Below are 23,767 nucleotides of genomic sequence, written 5' to 3' on the forward strand. Positions count from 1 at the left end.
AACCTTACTTAAACGTTCTTAAAAAATAGTTTTAATTTTTTAAATGGGTGAACGACTCAAATAGACATTTATTCGAAGAAGATACACAAAGGGCCAACAGGTATGCTAAAATCATCAGGGAAATGCAAATCAAGCCCACAATGAGGTATAACCTTATACATACTATAATAGGTATTATTAAAAAACAAACGATAGCAAGTGTTGGAAAGGATGTGGAGAAATTAGAACACTTACATACTTGTTGAGAATGTAAAATGGTGCAACCACTACGGAAGATGATATGGTGGTGCCTCAAAAAATTAAAAATAGAACTACCATCTGATCTAGCAATCCCATTTCTGAGTATTTATCCAAAATAATTGAAATCAGTGTATTTCCACATTTATTTCAGGATTATTCCTAATAGCCAAGAAATAGAACAACCTAAATGTTTGTTTGTGAATAAATGGGAAAACAAAATGTGGTATAAGCATACAATTGAATATTATTCACCCTTTAAAAATAAGGAAATCCTACAAAGTGCAACAATATGGATGAACCAGAAGGATATTTATTAAGTGAAGTAAGCTTGTCACAGAAAGACAAATATTGTATGATTCCATTTATATGTGGTATCTAAAACAAACAAACTCATAGAACCAGAGAGTAGAATGGTGGTTGCCAGGGACTTCAGGGAGAGGGAAATGGGGAGCTGCTCTTCAATGAGCATAAAGATTCAGTGATACAAGATGAATAAGTCCTAGAGATCTGCTGTACAACACCATGCCTATAGGTAACAATACTATATTGCACACTTAAAAATTTGTTAAAAGGGTAGACCTCATGTCAAATGTTCTTACTACAACAAAAAACATGTAACATATTGGTTTAACACACTGCATGCCTTGGCGTTGAACTTTTAATATTGAAATAAGAGTATTCATTGGTTTAAAGTCATAGTGACTAAGTAAGTCATCTATGGGAAGATTAATAGAGATTGGAGACAAATAGATAAGCCAGGGCCGAGATGAAAATGGAGTACTAGAATAATTCACTGAAGAATACTGGCAGCCAGAAAGAATGCAGACACCAGTGCACATACTTCCACCCAGAGGATCCCTCACACTGCATGCCCAATAGGCTTCTTCTAAGGAGTTTTATTGAGTGCACCAAATCTCTCTCCTGCTTGACCTGAGTTGCTCAGATATCTGCCACTTGAACTTGAAGTGTGTGCTAATGTGTGCAGGAACCCATCTTGAAGGCATTCACTCACTGGCCTGGAGACCTTGAACCAAAAAAGAATTGTGGAAGGAATCCTCTTTGAGTTGAATCCTTTTTGAGCTGACTGAACTCAAGCCCAAGGATGTTTGGAAGTTGAAATTGTCCACATGTTGCAAAGACGACACTCACTGTTCTCTCTGGGTGGTTCCTAAAGCCTTCTGGAAAAAAAGAGGCTCCCTTGGCTTTTCTAAGCGTGATCAAGGGGGTAGGGATTGTGGGGTCCCACTGTAAAACTTAAGAGCAGAAACCAAGGCCTCAGTTTTTTTCTTTATCTCTCCTGAAGTTAATAATGAAACATACGCTTTGTAAGCTTCGCTCTGTCTACAGATGTTCTGGAAGGGTCAGTGATAAAGGTGTTTATAGGGAATTAGAACGAGCACTCAGCAAACCATAATTAGATTTTTCCAGTAAGAATTCAAAACTGTAACATACCATGGAAGATTGTTGTGAAGATTAAACAATACACTATATCTTTAAGAACCAAGTGTGATGCCGTATCTTTAGTGTCCATTCAAGAAATGGCTACTGTTGTTGAGAAAGTCAGGCTGAAGTTCTGAAGCACAAAAGGAGACCAGTTCAATAAAAACTCTTTGGTCCCCTAATCCTTAACCTCAGAGAGCTTTACTCTTACCATCTATAAAATGAGATTAATAATACCTTCTTGATCTTCTCTAGAGTTGGTTAAAGTTTCCAAGGAATTTAATGCTCTAGTCACTAGCCTTATTTTAACGAACATTTAACCACTGGTCAAATTTCTTGGCCAACGTAATCTGGAACATGTAGTGGGGAAGAATTGATTTGTACATGAGCAAAATATACATATAATTAAAAAACAATAAGATCACATTGAAAAAGTAATGAAAATGAATAAACGTGTACAGTGGAATTAGCTACTGATTGCTTCTCCTTCTACATAAATGGCAGGGAATTCTATAAAGAATGTTATTGCTGTTTAGCAGACCATAAGTACTTGCATTGCTGTACTCTCCATTTGAATTAGGAAGAGAATTAATTTCAATAAAGCTTAGTACTGCAAAGGACTTTAAGGGCCAACCAACCTATGTGTTACTAAGGTGCTGTTTATTTCCAGGTATTGCAAGGCAGCAAGAGTGGAGGAGAGCTATCTTCTTGTTATACGTCTCTTTCACGGAATTGTTGCCTACCTGAATTTACCCTAATATAATGCAATATACTCTCTTTTGCTTTGAGACTCATTAGAGACTGTAGGCTCTTTTCAGGAATGTATTTATAGTGCTCTTCTTAGGAGCTATGAGTTAAGGATGTTATGAGGCTATTTTCTTCCATATCAGCAATGCTAAAACCTAGATATAATATAGCTTCACTTCCCAAATAAGTTGGAGGATAAAACCACAACATGCAACACATATCTCAATTTTTCAATCTATATAAACTGATTCCAGAGCATGTATATTACCCTGGGCCCAACCTGTGAGAACTGTATTATTTTATTTAGGGGACAGGAAGAAGTTCTGTTAATGAGCTCTCTTAATACACAGTGGCCCTCACTTGTTTACAACAGCCTTGATTTTCTGAAGCCTCTCAATTGTCTTACATGTTTTGCCCCATCAGCTGCAGAAAGGACTGGGCTTCAAATGGCTGAAGTTCTTGGAAAATATAATTCCCAGCCTTTTGAGGATCTTTCTCAGCCTTTAATATCAACTGAGAGAAAGTGACTTCATGAGAAATAGAAAGGCTGGAGCAGTTCTTTAGAGGCTGACAAAAGTGCCAGTTGTTCTTCCAGCTTAGGAGGATGAAGATCGAGGTAGTATGGTGACCCACAGAGCTTTAGAGGCCCAAGGCTACAAAGTGCAGCTCTCTGTGCTCACAAACTCTGCTAAACTCTCACACTCCTGAGTTCTAATGTAATGGCTACATGAGATTCATTAAGTGAAGGAGAAATGGAAATGGTGGTATTCAAGTATGGGGGTTAGGGAGGTGGTGGTACAACAGGTGTCAGAAACTCAGAGACCATAATGAACCCATAGAAACCACAGCCTTGTTCTTAGAATGGGAGGCCACCAGTCAGATCCTGACCTGCTTTCTAATGGGACACTGCAGTTGAGTAAAGATGTGTGTTTGTCCAGTCTCACATCCGTGGTGGCATACAACTTGGTGTCAGGTCTCCCCTGAAGTGATGTGACCCTATTGTCAATGTCATCACATCTTAGCCAATGGAGAAGTTGAAGGCCTTAATTTCCTCAATATTTTTTTTCTCATGACAGTGTTACTTATGCCTATTGAAACACCAGGGTATTGAAGTTGTGATAAATAAAATAGGGAGCTTATTGTATATTCAGAGATTGTTTATCCTGCAAGCCAGAAACACTCTTGGATCATCACAGGGGTTTGAAGAATTCAATTAGTATTTTAGGACATATGATTCTCTTATTGGTAAAAAAACAAACAAACAAACAAAAAAAAACGCATACTTACGCATTTTTTCATGAATCTAAAAATCAGGAGGAAACATTTATCCAGGCTACCTTTATTTTTTCCTGATGCAGATGAATCTTATGCAAGATGTTTGAACTCATGAAAGTTCAGATGTCTCAAAAAGACCAGAAAAGTCTGTGAGGGTTAGAGAAGTTCTCTCCGTTAGAGTAGATCCAATCTCCCTCTATCTCCACCCATTACCCTTTCTTCCATTACCCCACTTCAGGAAGTTCAGCATTGTCCTTTCAGGACAGTGTCCTGAAATGCCTAATTAGATACTGTCTGTTGCTTTCTATATTCCAATGCCAGGTACCAATACCATTTTAAAATAAAACACTGCAATATCTCCAGACTGCTATGAACATCATCTTTATTTTCAGGATATAATTAAAGAGCTGGGGGAATAGAGAATGATGGTTTAATATATTATTCTTAAAACTTTCCCTTCAACCAGGACCCCCAGTCTTACATTCCAGTCATTTCCATAAGGTGTGTGTGAGGCTCTATCAAGGAGGTCCTGGACTGCCAGCCTCTCTAACAGGGATCCTTTGTATAGGACGCTGAGAATTACCTTAGGGGGCGGCCACAGCACTGGGACACTGTGAAGGGCTGTTTAGGATGCTCACCACCCAGATGTCAGAGACACTGTATATAATGAGTGTTGTTCCGCTACAACACATGACCCAACTTGCCATAGCTGAACAAACTACCTTTGTTCTGAATTGGGTAGACTTGGGGCTCTAGGAAGCTCCTTTTTGAGTCCAGGGTCAACTTGGATTTTATTGTTTGAAGCCTAGATCACACCAAATTTTATAGCTGTCCAAGGAACAACTTTCTGACCCTGACCATTATCAGCCTGCTACCTAGGAAGAGAAGTCTAGTTCCAGCAGGCCATTGATGTCTACAAGAGCCATTCTTTATTTATTTACTACATTCCCCAAACCTAGTATTCACAAGTAGAACTATCTGCTACTAACTTAAGAGTAGACTTGCCAACACCTGAGTGCATAATATGGAGTATTTTAAGCTTGTTATAGAATATTCCAGATTTAGTCACACCCTCCTCAGAGATATCATCTTGGTCTTAAGTTAAAATTTCTGACTCTCAGGGCCGGGCCAGTGGCTCAGGCATTGGAACTCTGTGCTCCTAACTCTGAAGGCTGCCAGTTCGATTCCCACATGGGCCAGTGAGCGCTCAACCACAATGCTCCTGGTTCGACTCCTCGACTCCCGCAGGGATGGTGGGCTGCGCCCCCTGCAACTAACAACAGCAACTGGACCTGGAGCTGAACTGCACCCTCTACAACTACGATTGAAAGGACAACAACTTGACATGGAAAAAATCCTGGAAGTACACTGTTCCCCAATGAAGTCCTGTTCCCCTTCCCCCCCGCCAAAAAAAAAAAAAAAAAAAAAAAAAATTTCTGACTCAAATCTGAATGACTCTTAAAGATAGATTGCTATGATTCTTCAAGGTAATGGGAAATCACTTGGACTGAAGATCTTCATGGGATACATGGGGCTTACTTTTACAGGCACTTATAGTTAACATGACATAAGCAAGATAAGATGTGATATATGTGGGTGATAAAGCAAGCTACAGGCACAAATCTAATTGTGTCACCAATTTATGAATAAAATATATTGGTCATTCTCTGCATTTCATGTCATCCCTAAGGTTATATATATATATATATATATATATATATATATATATATATATCGTACATTGTGTACATGTTGATATCTAAATATTTAGGTTGATGTATATATGTATGTGTATACTCTTATGTAGTATGCTTTTTAAAAGTGTGAAAAGCTAAGTTTAGATGAGTGGCTATGACTCAAGTGACTATCAATCTACTACTTTTATAGTAAATCACTGAGGTATTCTTTAGCAGTGAACATAGTTTTTCACATAATTTTATTATATCCTTTAAAGATAGCATTAGTATTAATTAAATAGATCCACAGGTAAAATGTTATTTTGTGGGAGTATTTTTGACATCTTTGTTTATTAAACTTGGCAGACATTAAGTTAGTATTTTCATTCGAATAACCCCCCTCAGTATGCAACACACTTAAAATATAATCTGAAATAAAGCACATTGGTACTGCATGCCATCCTTATAACTTAACACCACATCGAATGCTATAGCATTTCATAAATTTATTTCTTAAATACAAGTATGACTCTTGACCTTGATCTTGGTTTCCATGTTCACTTTTAGTTACATCCAAGATTTCAGTTACTCACCATTTCCCTCCATCAGTCTCTACTGGCAGTAACACTTGGTGTTCAGATAGCACCATTTGTAATAATCCAAAGTAATGGGCAGACATGACTCATGCCCCCTCCTGATGTCTGTGAGAACAAAGTTCACTTAGTCTGCTTAAGGTGACCCTAAGACTCTGCAGTGACAGAGCCAGTGCAATGGCAGGACAGAAACTGAGTCAAGCAGGCATGTCCAATGGTAAGGAGACTGTACACAAAGCCTGGGTTTCATGCAAGCCGAGGGCCAATTGGAGCACCTAGCTTGGTAGCCCCCACTGCACTCTTTGAGTAGCCAGGCCCTTAAACACCAAAGTGTGATCTCTGAGTATTCATCTTTGAAGGCAGCAGAACTGCCAGTACTGCTCACCCCTGACCAGAGACAGCTTAAGTTAGGACGAGAGTTCCATGGAGAGAAAACTACGGAATCAAGGGCACTAAGGAGACTCTCTCATTCATGTTTAACATATGATCCTCATCCCATGCATCACTGCCCCTACCTATCTGGTAACAAAACTGCTTTTGATATTTGCTTGGCCACACTTGTCTCCAGAGCAGGTAGGAAAGCAGCATGCATTCCCCAACCACCCAGAAACCAGCATCTAACCACCATCTCTTTTCCCAACAAGCTAAAACAACAATAGTTTAAATTACTTTGAAACTTTAATTATAGGTACTATTCCACTCAACATTTGAAAGTTTGGATTCTCTCCTTTTTTGCATAAAGGCTGTCAAGGTGGTTATGCTAACCCGGGTGTCTTTTCCTATGTACATATCTACACCCAAGTCTCTTCTTTATTAATAAACGGTGTCTTGATCACAGTTTCAAACCAACTCTGCACTGAATTCCAGGTTGTAAAACTCAGACAACAAAACAGTTTCAAAGGAGGACAGGAAGCAACCACAGTAAAATGGCAGGAAAAGCTGTAGCTTGTTATTTGTTTCTTCTAAGTTCAACTCAGAAATATAATAATTAAGAGGAAGAAAAGAAGAGGACCTAGCTCTCACCCTGCTCCCTCTACCAAACACACTAGACCAAAACACACTGTGGTCTTAAAGTGCAATTACTATTGTGAAGGTGCCCAGGCCAGGGATCTGACTGGACAGAGTTCAAGGCAGAAACTTCAAACAGAGCTGCTCATGACTCAGGCTGGGAGGGAGGGGCGAGGCAGAGAAGAAAAGGAACGACAGTTCTTGGGCTCTCAAGTGCACCAAAAGAAGAAGTGTCCTTTCTTTTCGTAAGGAAAAATCTGTCAATTGAAAGGAATCCTGTTTTGGAAATATATAACTTTTAAAAAATTTCTATCTGAGGACATTCCAGTGCAGCAGAGTCAAAAGGCAGGTGAGTGCAGCAAGGAACTGAGGACAAGGGCTCCTCGCAGATGCCTGGCTCCCATATTGGTGAGCCCTGTGGTCCTCAGAGAAGTCCTCAGCTCGGGGCACAGAGGAAGCGCACTGGACTAAGGGCATCTGGTAGGATGTGGCTCTCTTCTCAGGCCTGTCCGGACTAGACCCATCACTGGGCCTCTGGCCATTGAACAGCAGATAGCGGCCACGGGCATCCTGTTCCATTTTGAAGATCTCATATTCTGTGTGAGGTAGTTTGATTCCCAGTGCCACGCAGCCATTGGTGTGTGTCACATCCTGCTGGACGCCCACCTGCCAGGAGCCCTCGGCCCCACACTCGTTCCCATTGAAGACATTGAGGAGTGAGGCTGTGGCTGCATCCATGGGGGTGACCTTCATGTGATTCACTGCAAAGGAGAGAGGAGAGTACCATGACTAAGGGAGTGAGCGTGCAGTGCAGAAAGCCACAGGGCAACTGTTGGCAGCACTCCATCTCCACAAGGCTTTCTGTTCTAAAAATAACCCTTATACCCCCCCATCTGACTCCAGCCTACGTAACAGCATTGTCAGGTGGAAAGATCAATGAGTTGCTCTGAATGACTATCACATGCAGGTGTGATAAGAATAAACCTACTACGTTTGGCATATAAATGCTGAGCCCAGATTGCAATTGATTGCACGTGTTATAATGAAATTAACCTTTCTCACTAAGTGTCTCCAAGAAGTCCCCTTTGGTGACACTCTTTGGGATGGACAAAATACTCAATAAAACTAGAATTTTGTGTTTATGAAAAGGTTTTGAGGTTTTTAAATAGATTTGGTGTCAGACACCTATACTAGTTAGAAATCTTGTAAATTAATACTGGCCCATAAATCAGGCAACAAACATAAATTAGGATGCAAGCAAGAAAAATATGAGTAGATATATTAAGTACAAATCCAAGCACTTGGAGAGGATCCCTTTTGAAGGCCCTCCCAGGGGACTGTGTTCTGTGTATACCACAAGACCTTTGGGATTGAATCAGATTAATATGGCTGTTCTCTTGGCTACAACTATCAAAGGTTCACTCTTCCTGGAGCAAACCTTCCTTCCTGAGAGGAGGGCTAAGATGCCTTAGGACTTATGTGGGTTAGCATAAATACTTTATACTCAATAGACTAAACCATGGAATGCTATCCTGGAAGCGATCACACCTCGTGTCCAGGCCGACCGTCTTGGCCACACCACGACAGGGCTGATACCACCTTACAAAGATGTACAAATTAAAAAAAAAAAAAAGAAAAGAAAGCATGACATAGATACCATAAGACCTCCCTTCCTGATAATAGCTCAGCAAATACTCATCCCTTACCTTCCTCACTCATTGTGTATCCTAAACCTCCCACCTTCGAGCACCTGTCAACTTCTCAGTGCAGCACAACTTTGGCATAGGAAATGACAATTCTGAGGTATACCTAACACCGGCTCTTTATTGCCCACTAAAGAAAGCATGGTGCATGCAGTACCTGTGATGTTACCACAGGGGTAGTTCAGAATCCACCAGGAACTGTACACAAAAAGGAAATGTGTAGACTTGAGATTTCATTCCTAGGAACATAGTCCTGGACACATCTGACACTGTTCACAGTGGCGTGGGCTCCCTAGCACCACAGCCTGCAGGCTGAGCCGTCTACCCTGGCTGGCCCAGTTCTGAGCAGAGCGGACCTCAGAGGCTATTGTAAATGACGACCCTGGGGCAGAAAGCGTTCCCAATACTCTTCCCCAACATCTCTAGCAGAAAAGAGGCCCTTTCCCTCAGGTAGAAACCTCAACAAAAAAATGTCAAAAAACTGCTCGGTGTCCCTCACCCGTTGGGCTGCTATGTTAGGACCTGAGGCAGGAGCCCTACCTTTGAACACAAACTCCGTTCCTCCCAGGACTCTGGAGGAGTGCACGCCCCGGCTGTAGCGGCCCTTGGCATAGATGGTGAAGGTGGGATGCTTGCAGACAGGGTCGGAGTAGTGGTAGTAATGCCCTTCCCAGGTGTTATTGTTGTCGTGGAAGATGAAGTGGCGCGTGAGGAAGAGGACTTCGGGCCGAACCTCACAGCGCTGGCTCACCCACTCGCCATGCAGACCAACAGTCAGGTCAGCTTTGGGGGGCAAAAGGGGTGGGCGGTGCTCATCTGACCGGTGGATGATGCGACAGGCTATGCAGGCATGGTCGTGGTTCTGCAGTCAAGAAACAAACACAAGTAGAGTCCTGTTTTCATGGAAGAGCAGTGTATACATGCTTTCTGCAAATGGGGCTCACCAAAGCAGGGGTGGGTGAGGACCCTGGGCACCATCACTTGTGACCTGGGTACCCAAGAGACACCTGGAGCCACACTAGGGGCCACAGAGGGTGTGCATGTGTGTGCGTGCACGGGCACTCGCTCACAAGTTCACACGTGTTTGGCTGACATTAGAAACTCGCCTACATATTTCAGCTATGATGTGGACTCTCTTTAGAATCCTATTACATTTTCAAATCACAAGTGCTGGACACGCTTTCAAAACGAAGGGCTGGCATCAACTCATAGTAGTATGGCTACTGTAAAAAAAACACACAAAAAAACAGAAAATAAGTTGTTGACAAGGATGTGGAGAACCCTTGTGCAGGCACTGCTAATGGGAATGTAAAATGGTGCAGCTGCTCTGGAAAAGAATTACTATATGATCCAGCAATTTCATTTCTGATTTATACCCAAAAGAATTGAAACCAGGGTCTCAAAGAGATATTTTTTCACCCATGTTCATAGCTGCATTATTTACAATAGCCAAAACATGGAAACCACCCAATGTATATAGACAGACAAATGGATAAACAAAATGTGGTCTATCCATACAATGAAATATCATTAAATCTAAAGCAAAGGAAATTCTGACAGATACTACAACATGGATGAACCCTGAAGACATTAGGCTGAGTGAAAACCAGACACAAAGGGTGATACCACTTAGATGATATTGTGTGATACCACTTAGATGAGGGACTTAAGAGTAGTCAAATTCATAGGGATAGGAAGCAGAATGGTTGGTGTCAAGGGCTGGGGGGAGGAGAAATGAGGAGTTAGTGTTTAATGAGTACAGAGTTTCAGTTTTGGATAAATGAAAAAGTTCTGTGGATGGATGACGGTAATGGTTTCACAAGGATATCGACGCACTCAATACCACTGAACTGTACACTTTAAAATAGTTAAGATGGTAAATTTTATGTTATATGTATTTTACCACAATTAGATTTTTTTCATTAAAAACAACATGAAACACATAAAATAAAATAAAATAAAATAAAAAAATAAAAAGACAGCATCCAATTGCTGTGGATAAGAAAGGGAGCTGTCTAGTAAAGGCAGGGGTCCTTTCAAAGGAGGAAGTGAAGGAGGAGACCCGAAATAAGGCAAGAGCAAAGCCTCTGAGAAGTGGGCAGACACACCTGTCATCCATTTGTGGCTGCTGGCCTCAGGGTTTGGAAGGTTTATGGACTCTTAATATGCTTCCTGCTTTATGGCTTTAAGCCATTTAACGAGTGCAAGAAGCTGCGGCTGGGTCTTTCAGGAGCGCCTCTCTTGGTGAGTCTGCTTTATAACACTAACACAGATGCTGGAACAAGGGCTGTCTAGGTTTGTGGCTTAGAAAACCTCCTAAGAGTAGGATGGCCAGAGGCTATTAGTCACATAAATGCTGGTGGCCTGGAAAGCTCAGGGCTCACACACACAAAAAATAAATAAATAAAATAAATAAAAATAATAAAGCTGAAGTCAAGAGGACAGGAGTGCGGGGTTCTTGGCCATACCTGTCATTGCCCAGCTGTTTGATCTAAGTCACAGGATACTTGGGAGCCAGGGCCTGCCTCGCCTGGATGTGGGGACCATCGATGTCTCTGCTATTCTCCCTCTCACACAGAGGGCTGTACAGCTGGCTGGGCTAATAGGCATTGGCCAGGCTAGAAGCATGACTCAAATCTGATCAGTGCTATTGTAACATGACAGCTGAGGCTCAGTGTTCAGGGGGACAGCACTTGAACCCCAGCCCTGCGCTCCCCTGCCCAGGGGACCATATGGTGCAGCAGCTTGCTGGAGAGTAGGCAGTCTGGGCTTGCATGCATTTGTTTTCTAAAGTCAGGAATCCATACCTTCAGGGTCTTTTCATCTCTAGCACTGACTCAGTGTGATATTGCTGTGGCTGCTGTTGAGTTAAATGTTTGACCATCTCTGAGAGCAGTGGAGCATCAGAGGAGAAGGCCTTCCAGCTGTCAGCCCCCTACATTCTCCTCCAAGGAGAACTCAATGCTCACTCACTTGTTGCCATGTTCATTAGATGAGTGAGAGTTATAACTCATGGGAGAGAAGACTTCCTTCCTAGCAATGTTTGCAGCTTACAGACGATGAGATCAAATGGACAGCTGCAGAGTGAGATGAAGACAGAGGATTCACTGACCTAGGTCCCAATGCATTTGTGGGCCTGTGATTTCCTACAAAGGGCTCTGGGGGCACACAGGAGATACTGCCCAGCAGCCTGTGGTCAGCAGCAAGCTGCTGTCTAAAAGGTACAGTGAGAAAACACAGAGGGAAGAACACCTGCACATTAGGGCTGTGCTTAACTGCACAGAAAGATGGTTCTGGCCAGGTCCTGAAAACCATGCACAGGCCCATGCTTTCAGCAGTGACTGCCCCTTAGCAGCTGGTGACCTTAGGCAAGTTGTTAATCTCTATGTTTCAACGTCCTCATACATAAAACGGGGATTGTTATACTTGCATAACTATTGCAAGAAATGAGCAGCAGATTAAGGTGGTTCCTACTCAGTGCACCCAGAACCACTGTGGGGAGAGGTTTCTCAGTGATGGAGCAGGAAGTGGGATCACATGTATGCACAACACTTGGAGGAAGACTAAATAAATGTCCTGTCTCTTGCTATATGTGCCACTATCTTTCAAATGCACATTAGCGTTAAATAAGATACCAATTTAGTTAAAAGAAAGCATTACTGAATTCAGTAATTTTACCTTTATGTATTTTCTTAGTAAACCACCAAGAGGTGAAGGTTCCAAACTTTTTACCTTAAAAGTGGGTTCTGACACTCAAAATCTGGGATGGGACGTTAATACGATTTAAGTATAACATCATAGACAAGAAACAGGCTTGGTGAGGGGAGGTGGGCACAGTTATCAGGCCCAGGCTGTTCCAGAAAGGTGCCACACCCAGCAAGGTAGCACCTGATGTTCACGGTACTTTCCTTTAAGAACAACAGAGCAGGGGTCCTGAGCTCTAAGACGAACTGTGGTTGCTTCAGGTGAATGATGGTCCTGGGCTGAAGTGTTTCTGTTCTTCAGCAGACAAAAGCAGATCAGGTAATTATGGGGGAGCTTGCAGTCCGTCAGTTGGGCAATGTGAGAATTTAGGTAGAGAGGAAACTAGCCATTAAGTATTGGTCTTTCTGAATTTCTAAACTAGTTACGTTATTTTATTGTAGTAAAATATACATAATGTAAAACTTACCATCTTAACCATCTTAAGTGCATACATAGTTCAGTGGTACAAAGTACATTCACATTGCAAGAACCACCACCATCCATCTCCAGAACTTTCTTATCTTCCCAAACTGAAATTCAGTACCCATTAAACAGTAACTCCCCTCCCAACCCCAGCCATCACCACTCAGCCCTTGCCAACCACCACTCTACTTTCTGGCTCTATGACTTTATGACTATTCTAGGTACCTTATGTAAGTGGGATCATACAATATTTGTCCTCTTTGTGACTGTCTTATTTCACTTAGCGTAATGTCCTTGAGGTTCATCCATTTTGTAGCCTATTGCAGAATTTCCTTGCTTTTTAAGGCTGAATAATATTGTACTGCATGTATACACCACATTTTGTTTATTCATTAATCTGTTGATGGACACTTGGGTTGCTTCCACTTTTTGGCTATTGTGAATAATACTATGAGCATGGGTATACAATCTATTCTAAACCCAGCTTTCAATTCTTTTGGGTATATACCCAGAACTAGAATTGCTGGATCAAATGGTGATTCTACGTTTAACTTTTTGAGGAACTGCCATACTGTTTTCCACAGAAGCTGCAACATTTTACAGTCCCACCAGCAATGCACAAGGGTTCTAACTTCTCTACATTCTTGCCAACAACTGTTATTTTTCCTTCTAATAGCCATTAGTGGGCATAAGGTGGTATTTGTAGTTTTGATTTACATTTCCCTAATGATGAGTGATGATGTTGGGCATCTTTTCATGGGCTTATGGGTTATTTGTGTATCTTCTTTGGAGAAATGTCTATTCAAGTCCTTTGCCCGTTTGTTAATAGGATTGTTGCTGTTGAGCAACTTTTAAAAACAACTCTTTTTAAAACAACTCTCTAGCTGGCATTAAGAAACCAAAGATGTCATAACTAAGGGTGGGCCTTTGGACCCCCTAGATACTGTCAACAAGGGGATGGGTTAGCTATGGTTGGATAAGGGGAATGCTTCTCTGTTCCTCTCTGTTTTGCAGACATATTTTTTAAAAATTTAATTTATGCTCTAATTCCCACTATCCTTGGCTTGAATAAAACCCAAAATACCTATAGGAACAACTATAGGAAGCAGAAATTAAAACCTATATACGGTATTGGCTCTAATGTTTCTCTTTTCCAAGATGCTTTTCTTAAATAGAAAGTAGCCTTTCAAGATTAATAAATGGGAAGTTTTTCAACATGAAGAGTGATTTATGCTATGAAATATTATCTGTTTTATGAAAGTCACTCTTTGTTTTTTTTGTCCATGCTCTGACACGATTGTCATCTGAGAAGCTGTCCACTTCAGGCTTCAATCAGGCTTCTACATCACTCCCTTCCCCTGAATCTCGGAAAGTGCTATTTTAAAGTCAGAGTTTCTGTACACGGAAGCTCTGAAGGTTAAAGCAGAGGGACCAAAGTGTGTTTCCTTGTTGCTATTCTTTACACCAACTATAAAAAGCTTTAATTCCAAAGGGGGAGGGGAGGAGTGAAAGATCCTTAGACAATCTCTTGGGGGGAAAATCAAGCTTATTCTAAAAGTGAAAAACTCACCCTTAAACTTTATAAGTGAGCAGTGTTCTAGGCAAAGAGTGGGGTTTTGCCCACTCTCCTTTCGGATTCCTGCCCAGAGCCCAGGTAACATGTTAAATAACCACAGCTTGCATGGACAGGACATTTGATTCTGAGAAAGTTCAAGTACATCATCTCCTTAAGCTTTACAGCCTCCAAAAGAGACCATGTGTACACTTTACAGATGAGACCACCAAGGCACAGAGTGAGAGAATAATGTGGCCCAGATTACTTTATAAGCCAAAAGTAGAAACTGGAAACATAATTTGGTTTTGAGGCTTGCTGAGTGCTACTTCCTGGCCCCAGGCTGCCTCTTAGGCCGAGGTCCTGCAAAGAACACATGTATCCCTATGAAGGACTCCAGTCCCTGGAAAAGATCTTCTCTGGCTGATGACTGATAGGGATTCTCCAGGATTTCTCCTGTTCTCTGCCAACATTTATTTCTGGGACAGTTGGTTTGTCAACAACATCTGCTGACAGTATCCACTTGTTTCCAGCATCTTCCCAGAATGGAAGAAATTACTTGATATAATCTTGTTGTGAATAGATCAACTAGAGAAGAAGGCTGAATAAAACATTTCTTGGGCTAAAAATTTTGTTCAAGGAGGAGGAGAAATGGGAATAGATGACAGAAAGTTCCTTTCACAGTTTGTTCCATGGGATAAAGAACACATTAGTGTTTCTCAGGAAGAAAACTGCCACGGCTAATGATAAACATTGAAAACTTATATTTCACAACTGTAATTCACCATGTGTTTGACGAAATTCCTATTAAGGTATTCCTGCACATATATCCTTCCCGTATCTTCTCCATTTCATTGTAAGTGCTTTGAGGCCGAGACCAATGTGCTCTCTCTTTTTCATATTTCCCATGACATCTAGGAGAGTGCAATGCGTATAATAAAGGCTCTGAACCGACAGATTAATTCATAGAAACATGTCATTGGATATTTAAAAATATGAACAGAGTAGGGCAGCATTTATCACAAATGATGAGAGTTGACCAGCTTACTGGGAGGGGCCTCTTGGCGTGCTTTTCAGATCTGGGATCCTGAGAGTTTATGATTCCAGGCTCATTTTGACCACCTTTTAAAGGGATTGTGATGATTCCACATTCCGAAGGAAGTAGGGTGAATAGCCATGGCCAGATATGTTGGGTGTCTTTTAACTATAGCTTGAAATAATGCAGCTAACTGTGGCCACCTCCAGAAACTGGCAGTCTGTCTGCCCTCAGGAGCAACACTGCATTTCCAGAAATGGGCTTTCTAAGAAGTTTAGAATCTAAGAAGTTAGCTCACAAAGGCCTTTTTTGTTTTATGAGCATCAGCAAATCACACAAAAGATAAATTTGCCTCCACCTTGCCTGTATATACACACTATGTACAGACTCAACAGCTAGATAAAAAGAAACATAACAAACTGGTTCTTTAATAGAAATGTCTTTAAAACGGTTCCAGAAGAAAAATTTTATTTATGTTTCTTACTTGTTTGTTTTCCTATTAATTTAAAGTCATATAGTTAAAAACAGTCTCATTTTAATAACTAAATATGCTGTAAATGCAGCAGACTCCACAGTTTGGCCTGTTTCTCCTCGTCCTCTCTCCATGGTGTGTAGCCAGTACTCCCACAGAGTAGGGACTTAATACCGCCTTTTAAATGGTTGACTTCCTGCTTGCTCAGCTTTCACTCTGTCTGTCCTCTCAGCTTTCTCGCCTTTTAAGGGATGAAATGTTTACCACTTACATTGTCCCTGACAACAAGTATTTCCTGGTCTGCTAACTCCTTAAATAAAGCAACTTTGCATGTCTGTGTATTTACTGAAATACTCTGGAATCAAGAAATACAAAAACTTATTTCTGCACTAAAAGAGTATGCCAGCATCTGCGTAATGCAGCAATTGTGTGACACTGCATACCCTGGACCACATAAAATGCCCACACAAGCAAGCCTTTCAGAGTCAAGACCCCAGCATCCAACCCCAATTTCATATGACAAGCCAGATTTGCTGACTTAAAGTTAAAACACCCAGCCCCAGCGAACAGGATGACCGTTTCCTTAGGAGTCATCCTTAACGTAAGATGGGCACCTGAAACCATTTTAGGTCAAGACTCCCTGAACCTCCTCGTCCTCTACCACCTCTTCCATCTCCCATCACCTCTGCAACCCCATCCTTCCCTACACTGGCAGAAAGAGAAGGGACACGAATTCTTCCATGATCACCTGGTTCCTTCCACCGTTACTCCTGCGACACCCACTTGCCCTCCCACCCAGGAGCCACACCAAGCACATGCCTAAGAGGGGCCCCTTCCTGCTGCAGACTTGTCTGCTGGAGCTGGGCTGAAAAGTATCCTGCCCGTGGCCACCTGGTCCAAAGTCCTTCTGATGTCACAGATATCAGAAAGTCTTACAGTATTTTTCACATACTCTGAAAAGACTTGGAGAGACAAGATCCCTCAGAAACCAGTGCTCGTTCGTTCACAGTCTAAGTTTCTACAGAATTCAAGAGAGAACACGCACAAGTACCGTGTTTCCCCAAAAATAAGATCTCGCCAGACCATCAGCTCTATTGTGTCTTTTAGAGCAAAAATTAATATAAGACGTGGTATTATATTATATTACCTGATCTTATATTATACTAAAATAAGACTGGGTCTTATATTAATTTTTCCTCCAAAAGACGTATTAGAGCTGATTGTCAGGCTAGGTCTTATTTTCGGGAAATACAGTAATACCTTTTTCAGCTATAGTGCCCAGCTACTCCTAAAAATATTTGGTGCTTTTCTTCCTCCAACGTGTAGCCCCACTGCTGTTAGCAAGCTGGGGCAGAATATTTAAGATACATGACTTGGGGAAAATTGTCTGGTTTTCTGACAAACCCTTTGATTTACAACCGTGTGGCTAAATCAGTGCATGATTTTGTAGAAAGACCAATTCTATTGGCCTACAAGTCTGATCCTGAGGCTTTGGTGTTGCCAATGTTCCCAGCAATCATTCGCTTTTAATTACTATTTAATTCTACCACGGGAAAAAATGCGCCTCGCTAACCCTCCAACTGCACAAGAATCTAGGCAGAGGATAATGGTTGACCAAATGTTAAACTCAATTTAGGCAAAACGTCTTCTCTCAAGGTTATTTTAGGTGGCCTTGACTTTTTTAAAATGAAGAGTAGCCAATTTCATCCTGAGAGAATCTTCCCAGCACACCTGATTCCCTTCAAACATAATTTATTTGCCAAAGGACTCTGAACCTCATAGCAAAGCTGTATAAAGCTTAGAAAAACAAGATGATTTAAAGTTTCTATTTTTACATGGTGTCCCATTTCCAGAGGGGCTGAGACTGGTGGTTTCAAACTCAATTTAGCATTTAAACTAATTTTCAGCCAGGTCTCTATGGACTGGCAATTAGGGAAGGCAAGGAGTTCAAAGAGGAGGGTGGGGGGGCCTGTGGTCTTTCCGGATGAGCTCCCAGCCCCCACTCCTTCCCATTGGCCCAGCAGGCAAGGAGCACCTGGGGCTTTGCATTGAGTGTCTGGAAAGACACCAAGGGCCAAGAACATTTATTCCTTCTCATAGCTGTCCTACGGAAGGATCTAAAAACTTCCTGAAGACTCTGCAGCACACTGCAGGCCAAGGTGTACAATGCCAGGGACAACAAGAGAAGAACGGGCCCTTTCAGCTCCCACAGCCATGCAGACCTCAGGGCCTGGCCTTCGAAGGACCCCCTCAGCCACCGCAGCTGGCAGTCCAGGTGGTGGAGAGCACATGCCCGGCCTTGGATGCTTGCCTGCGTCCTCCTCCCAGTCCAGCTGCCATCTTCATCTGTGGCCATAGCACTCCTCTGAGCCTTAGAGCCCTAGCTTTCTAAAATTTATTTTAATTTCATGTGGCGATTGTATTTAGGTAATATAAGATCATGGCATAAATTGCAAAAGGTAGAAAAAGCTATACAGTGACAAGTCTCTGTCTGACTGTCCCCGAGCTACTCAGTCCCCTTCCTCAGAGGCAATCATCATGTTTCCTATGTACCCTTCCAGAAATACTGATTCCTTTGTAAGCTTATCTTCTTCTTCTTTTATGATTAGTTTTACACAATGGTAGCATACTTTTCATGTTATTCTATACCTTCCTTTTTTTTTTTTTTTTAACAGTACATCTTAAATAATATCTAAGATCCAAAGTTCTTCTTTCCACCATTGATATTTCTTGAATGAAGGAATCAGGCCCAGGGTTTAAAGAGTTTACTTCTTAAACTGGGTAAATGTTCCCACAACCTTAGCAGAGGAAGGAGGAGAAAATGGGAGGAAAAGTTTTACAGCTAGGCATCAGTAAATACTTTGATGCTCCTGGTCAACTGTCATTCTTATTTCTCTGGGAGCCATATGCCCAGAAGGGTTACTTAGTCTAGGACAGGGGAAAAGGGAGCTCTGCGGAGGGGCCCTTTCCAGATGCAGACAGTATTCTGCACATTAACCCAACCGATTCTTCTATTTTTATCAACCAATTCTTCTATTTTTACCCTTTTATAGAAAAGAAAAACTAAGGGTCCAAGAGGTCAGATAACACTACCAATGCCCCACAGCTGACGACCACAGGAGACTTGGATTCCAGGATTGACCACCATCTCCAAGTCTATATTCTTGCCAATTTATCCAGACAGTGTTTAAAAAAACAAAAAAGAACCTCTTCAGCTTTTTTGTGTATAAAAATTCTAAGAAGGTCAGCCTTATAACTCTCAGCCTTAATCCCCACGCCAATGTTAATAACTCACTTTCAAGACACTTTTCCTCCTGGAGCCACAACAGTATGCCTTTGCTCTCCCAACAGACAGGCTCTGTTTCGTGGGGGATGCTGACCAGAAGGAGAACTCTCTCCCACAGAACCAGGGGAGGGAGTAAGAGAGAATCATCTGGAGCCACAAGTCTTAGGAACGTTCATTTTACCTTTTAGACTTTCTGAAGAGCCATACACTAGAAATACAACAGTGAGTTTGAGGGAGAAGAGACAAAGGTAAGAAAATAGTTATAGTTAACAGGGTTTTTTAGAGCCCTAAAAAGAGCTTAAGAGATCAAAGAGCCTACGTGAGCATCTGCAGGTAAGGAAACATAATCAGAACTTGAATGTGTGCGAACGACCAGCCCAAGGTCAGGTACGGAGCAGGAGAAAGGGGTCCTGACTACAGTCCAGGTTCCAGAGCTATACCCTGCGTCCACCTGGAGCAACTTGGCCTCCTTTCTCTTTCCTCCTTCCTCAGCCCCTTGCTTCACTGTTTTGCTACTCATTAGTGTCTCCCCTACAGGGTGAGCAGGAATAAAAAAGGACTCTGCCGGCTTAGCAGATCTTCATAAAGGTACAGAGTGAGAAGCGTTGGTGCTCTTGGCTCGCATGAGTTTTCTGGATTATCTGTGGACCATTTTTATTCATGACATTCTTAACTCCTATCACCAGAGATAATTTAAAAGTTGGCTAGACAGTACTCAGAGGAAGCCAAATGTACATATCAAAATCCCCTTTCCCCCGCTGCTATCACACACCAGAGATTTTAACAGAAGCGCTACTTAGCTGCAGCATTCAACATGGACTCTGGATAACACTACCAACTGGAAAGGTCCCACGATGGAACTAAAAGCCCATTACTACTTTCAGTTTTTCCAGAAACCAGGCCCTTGCCCAGGTGCCACCCTATGGAAGATTCTCCTCTTGATGTCTTTGTATCAATGTGTAGAACAGGCAGAGCTTTGCTCCCCCTCCTCACCCATCCTGAAAGCACCTCCGGAAGCAGGCATAAACAGCGTCCTCTTGCTCACTGACTGAACTCACTTTTTCCTCCTCAGCACCTCTGAGCATGGTGGACCTGGCTCCTGTTCTCCACTAGAACTACACCCAGTAGCATTGTGAGCCGTGCTGGTGAGCCACCAGAGTGTGGGGAACCCGGGAGCACCTGGTCTAGGTCCCTCAACCCTCAGTCAGCCTCACCTCACACACAAGACCACCCCTGACCCGCCATGTCCAGAGGAAGCAGCCTCCGCCAAGCAGGCTTCCTCAGCAGATTTCCCACAATTATAGTGGGACAATTATAAGAGTGACTTTCATTACATGAGCTCACAATAACACAGCTAAAAAGAAGATAACACTGAGTGGTCTTTGGCAGGGGAAGTACTTTGTGATCTCTCCACCAGTCATGAATAAGCTCAAAGGACTAAGAAGAAAAAAAGATTAAAAAAAATAATAATAAACTGCCAAACAAAAGTCAAACAGTGCCTGGCTATTAGAATTGCTGTTCTAGAGAGAATTCCAGAAAAGCCAATCTGATAGTGGGGAGCCACTCTAGAGAAAACTGCCTGCCACCCTGGCTCATCGTTCTCGGAGCCCTGTATGCCCTCCCTGCCTCAAGCTTCTCTAACTGCTGCAGTGGAAGCGATTGCGTTACATGTTGACACGAATTCTGAGCCTGTGGGAAGGAAATGCTTTGTGAATTCCAAATACAATTATTGGACTATCATTCAAGAAAAGAACATTATAAGGTTTTAATTGTTTCCTGCCCCCCTCTATCCTCCCTTCTGATCACAGTGACTTTACATTTCATTTAGTAGAAATGTGGGGTCTAGAATAAGAGACTTGGGTACAAATTCTGGCACTGAAACTAACCAGGTGACCTTGGGCAGGAGTAGCTTTGAACCTTAGCTGCCTCTTCTGCCTAAGACGATGGTAATATCTGCCTCAGAAGGTCACTTTGAAGACTGAAAGCAGAAACGTGGGTGGGAGATATTCATGGAGTCTACAGCCCTATGCAAACAGCACTGTCGCTTTCCCTTCCGGTGCCTCCCCACCTCCTCTAAGGCTGGGATCACTGCTCTGTTTGCATGTATTTCCCAAGTGTGGTTAGAACATTTTCATAGTTTTTCATGCTTTCGTCTTAGAATCACAGAAGAGGTTCCTAGAGTTTTAAAGCTGAAAGGAGCATTAGGCATTTTCTAGGACAACCAACCACCCAAGCACCTACTACACCACCAACTCCACTACCACCACCCACGTCATATAGGAAAATTGGGGCCCCACATCACAGAGCAAGTTGGTGGCCAACCCACGTCTGCTGACCCTCGCTATGTGTCCCTCCCCCAGAAGTCCTCTGGGACTCCTGTCACCTCCCAGCAATCCCTCCCTCTCACTCTCATGGGTTCCCTTTAACCCCACTGACACAACAGGTCTTTAGGTCCCTCATGTTATTTCACAAAGAGAAGGTTTCAGGGCCCTGAGGGCAGTCAGCTGCAGGGTACCTTGGCATTCTGCAGGGGAGGCTGGTAACTTGATGGCCGGTAGAAAGTCCGCTGGGCGGCATCAGTGTGGATATCGCCAAGGAAGAGCTCCTCCACCAGGCGGTCCAGGTGGTGCTGCAGGTACTGCTTCTCCACCCGGAGGAGCTGCAGCTCATGCATGGCGAAGTTCACGGCCCTGGTGCACTCACAGCCATCCTCCTCCCGCCAGAGGTCGTAGAGCACATCCTGCACCCAGGCACCCCCGGCAGGGATGAAGCCAGGGCATGTGCGGTTTACCAGCTGGCTCAGCTTCTCGGCGACTGCCTCCGTGTGGCAGATGACCTGGACGTTATGCAGCTGGTAGTCGGCTTCCGTGCCGCCGCGGATGATCCAGGAGGCCTGGCGCAGGCGGATCTTGCCCCGGATGATGAGGGTGTAGGTGGGGCTTGTGCAGCGGTTGCCAGCATAATAGAACTGGTAGGCCTTGAAGGTATTATTGTGGTAGAATCTATAAGACCTTGTGATGAACTCTGGGCCTGACCTCACTTCACAGCTGAAGAAGAAAAGGTAAAGGAAGATTTTTTTAAGCCCAAAGGTATGAGAAAGAGATTCATTACAGTGTTAAATTACAGTAATAATAATAAAATGCTTACATTGTTCTAAGTCCTATATAGATACCAGTTAATTGAATCTTCACAACAACCTATGAGTCAGGGAGTATTTTTATTGTCCATATTTTACAAATGGGGAAACAGAGGCACAAGAGATTAGAAAACATGGCTAAGGTCACAATCAGCCAGCATCAAAGCCAGACCATGAACCAGAACAGTCTGGCTCCAGAGCCTGTGAGCCTAATCGATTACACCACAAAGCCTTTCATTTACTTTATGAACAAGCCAGGAGAGCAGAAACCTGCCATCCTCAGTTTCATCCATGGGCATAACTTACAGAGAAATTTCTTCCTTTCTGGTAGGAAAAAGGAAGAAGAGTATATTTATGCTAGTTCAGAAATGGTTCATTTCCTGACCATTTCTGTTTTATGGACCTTGTCTAGAACAGGCACGTGCTAGATGTTCATCATCCTGAAATGGCATCTAGTATTGGGGAAATGTCACAGAGGCAATCAGAAATTCACCCTCCCATCCAGTCAAAATTAATTTTCCCTCTAGCAGTAAAATAAAGAGGCAATCAGTGAAATAAGGCTAATATAACAACAGAAATAAGCATTCTTTTTATTTTGTGCTGTTGACAATGACAAAGTGGTGTTTGTTTTTTGCTGTGGCATTAGATAAATACTGGATACCTAAGCCAGGAATACTTGGCCTAGGTCTACAGAGCACAAATGACTAAGTAGGTTTTAACTCAGGTATGTTCCTCACACTGCTTCAATTGTAATCAATTCATATACACGCAACACAATCTACAAGAGGCAAATGGTGGAGGTTTTCTTTAAAGGGTTGGCCAAAGAATTCATCTTTTGGTATAGCCTTTTGCTACATAGATCCTAGTCTCAGTTACATCATGACTTTTATGTCATTAATTTTGGCCTTGTAACTCTGCTCACGTCTAATAAATAAATAAATAAATAAATAAATACACACACACACACACACACACACACACACACACACACGGTCCAAAAAAATATATATATTTTAAGAAAGGAAAAAGCTATTAAAATTATGCTGATGGTAACTACTTTGAGCACCTCTTATAATTGCAGAATTCAAACGTGACTTGTATTCATCTTTTGTTATTGATACAATATTGAGTATTACAATTTTAATACAGTTTTTTTCTTTCTTAAAATGTGTATGGCATCCTTTGTACATATAATTATATTATGTATATTATACATTGTATATATTCTGGTTTGGTCTTATAACTCTGCTCATCTCTATAATACAGATATTATATATTATATATATTATGCATTATATTATACACGTATATATTATACACAATAATTCTGGTTGGAGCTGACTCAACTTTGCCAAATTAAACAATGGGGCTGAAATCCCAAAGTCCAGTGGTTCTCAAAAGTGCTAACATTTCCATTTTTTTAGTTAACAAACTGG

At 42.2% G+C, this 23,767-nt stretch overlaps 1 protein-coding gene across 1 annotated transcript in view; it reads right to left on the bottom strand.

Annotated features, from left to right (window-relative positions):
* Positions 1 to 5,621: 5,621 nt before the first annotated feature.
* The window catches only part of APCDD1 (APC down-regulated 1), a 33,363-nt gene continuing 15,217 nt past the window's right edge, over positions 5,622 to 23,767 (bottom strand). Inside the window, exons 3-5 of the mRNA XM_019712605.2 lie at positions 21,711 to 22,242; positions 9,223 to 9,544; positions 5,622 to 7,740 (exon numbers count right to left, since the gene is read on the bottom strand). Coding sequence (XP_019568164.1) covers positions 7,289 to 7,740; positions 9,223 to 9,544; positions 21,711 to 22,242 — 1,306 coding nt within the window. The 3' untranslated portion in view covers positions 5,622 to 7,288. The remainder of the gene's footprint in view (positions 7,741 to 9,222; positions 9,545 to 21,710; positions 22,243 to 23,767) is intronic.

Source organism: Rhinolophus sinicus, chromosome 4 (genome assembly GCF_057876585.1).
Source record: "Rhinolophus sinicus isolate RSI-liver-muscle chromosome 4, RSI-T2T, whole genome shotgun sequence".
NCBI classification, from domain to species: Eukaryota; Metazoa; Chordata; class Mammalia; order Chiroptera; family Rhinolophidae; genus Rhinolophus; species Rhinolophus sinicus.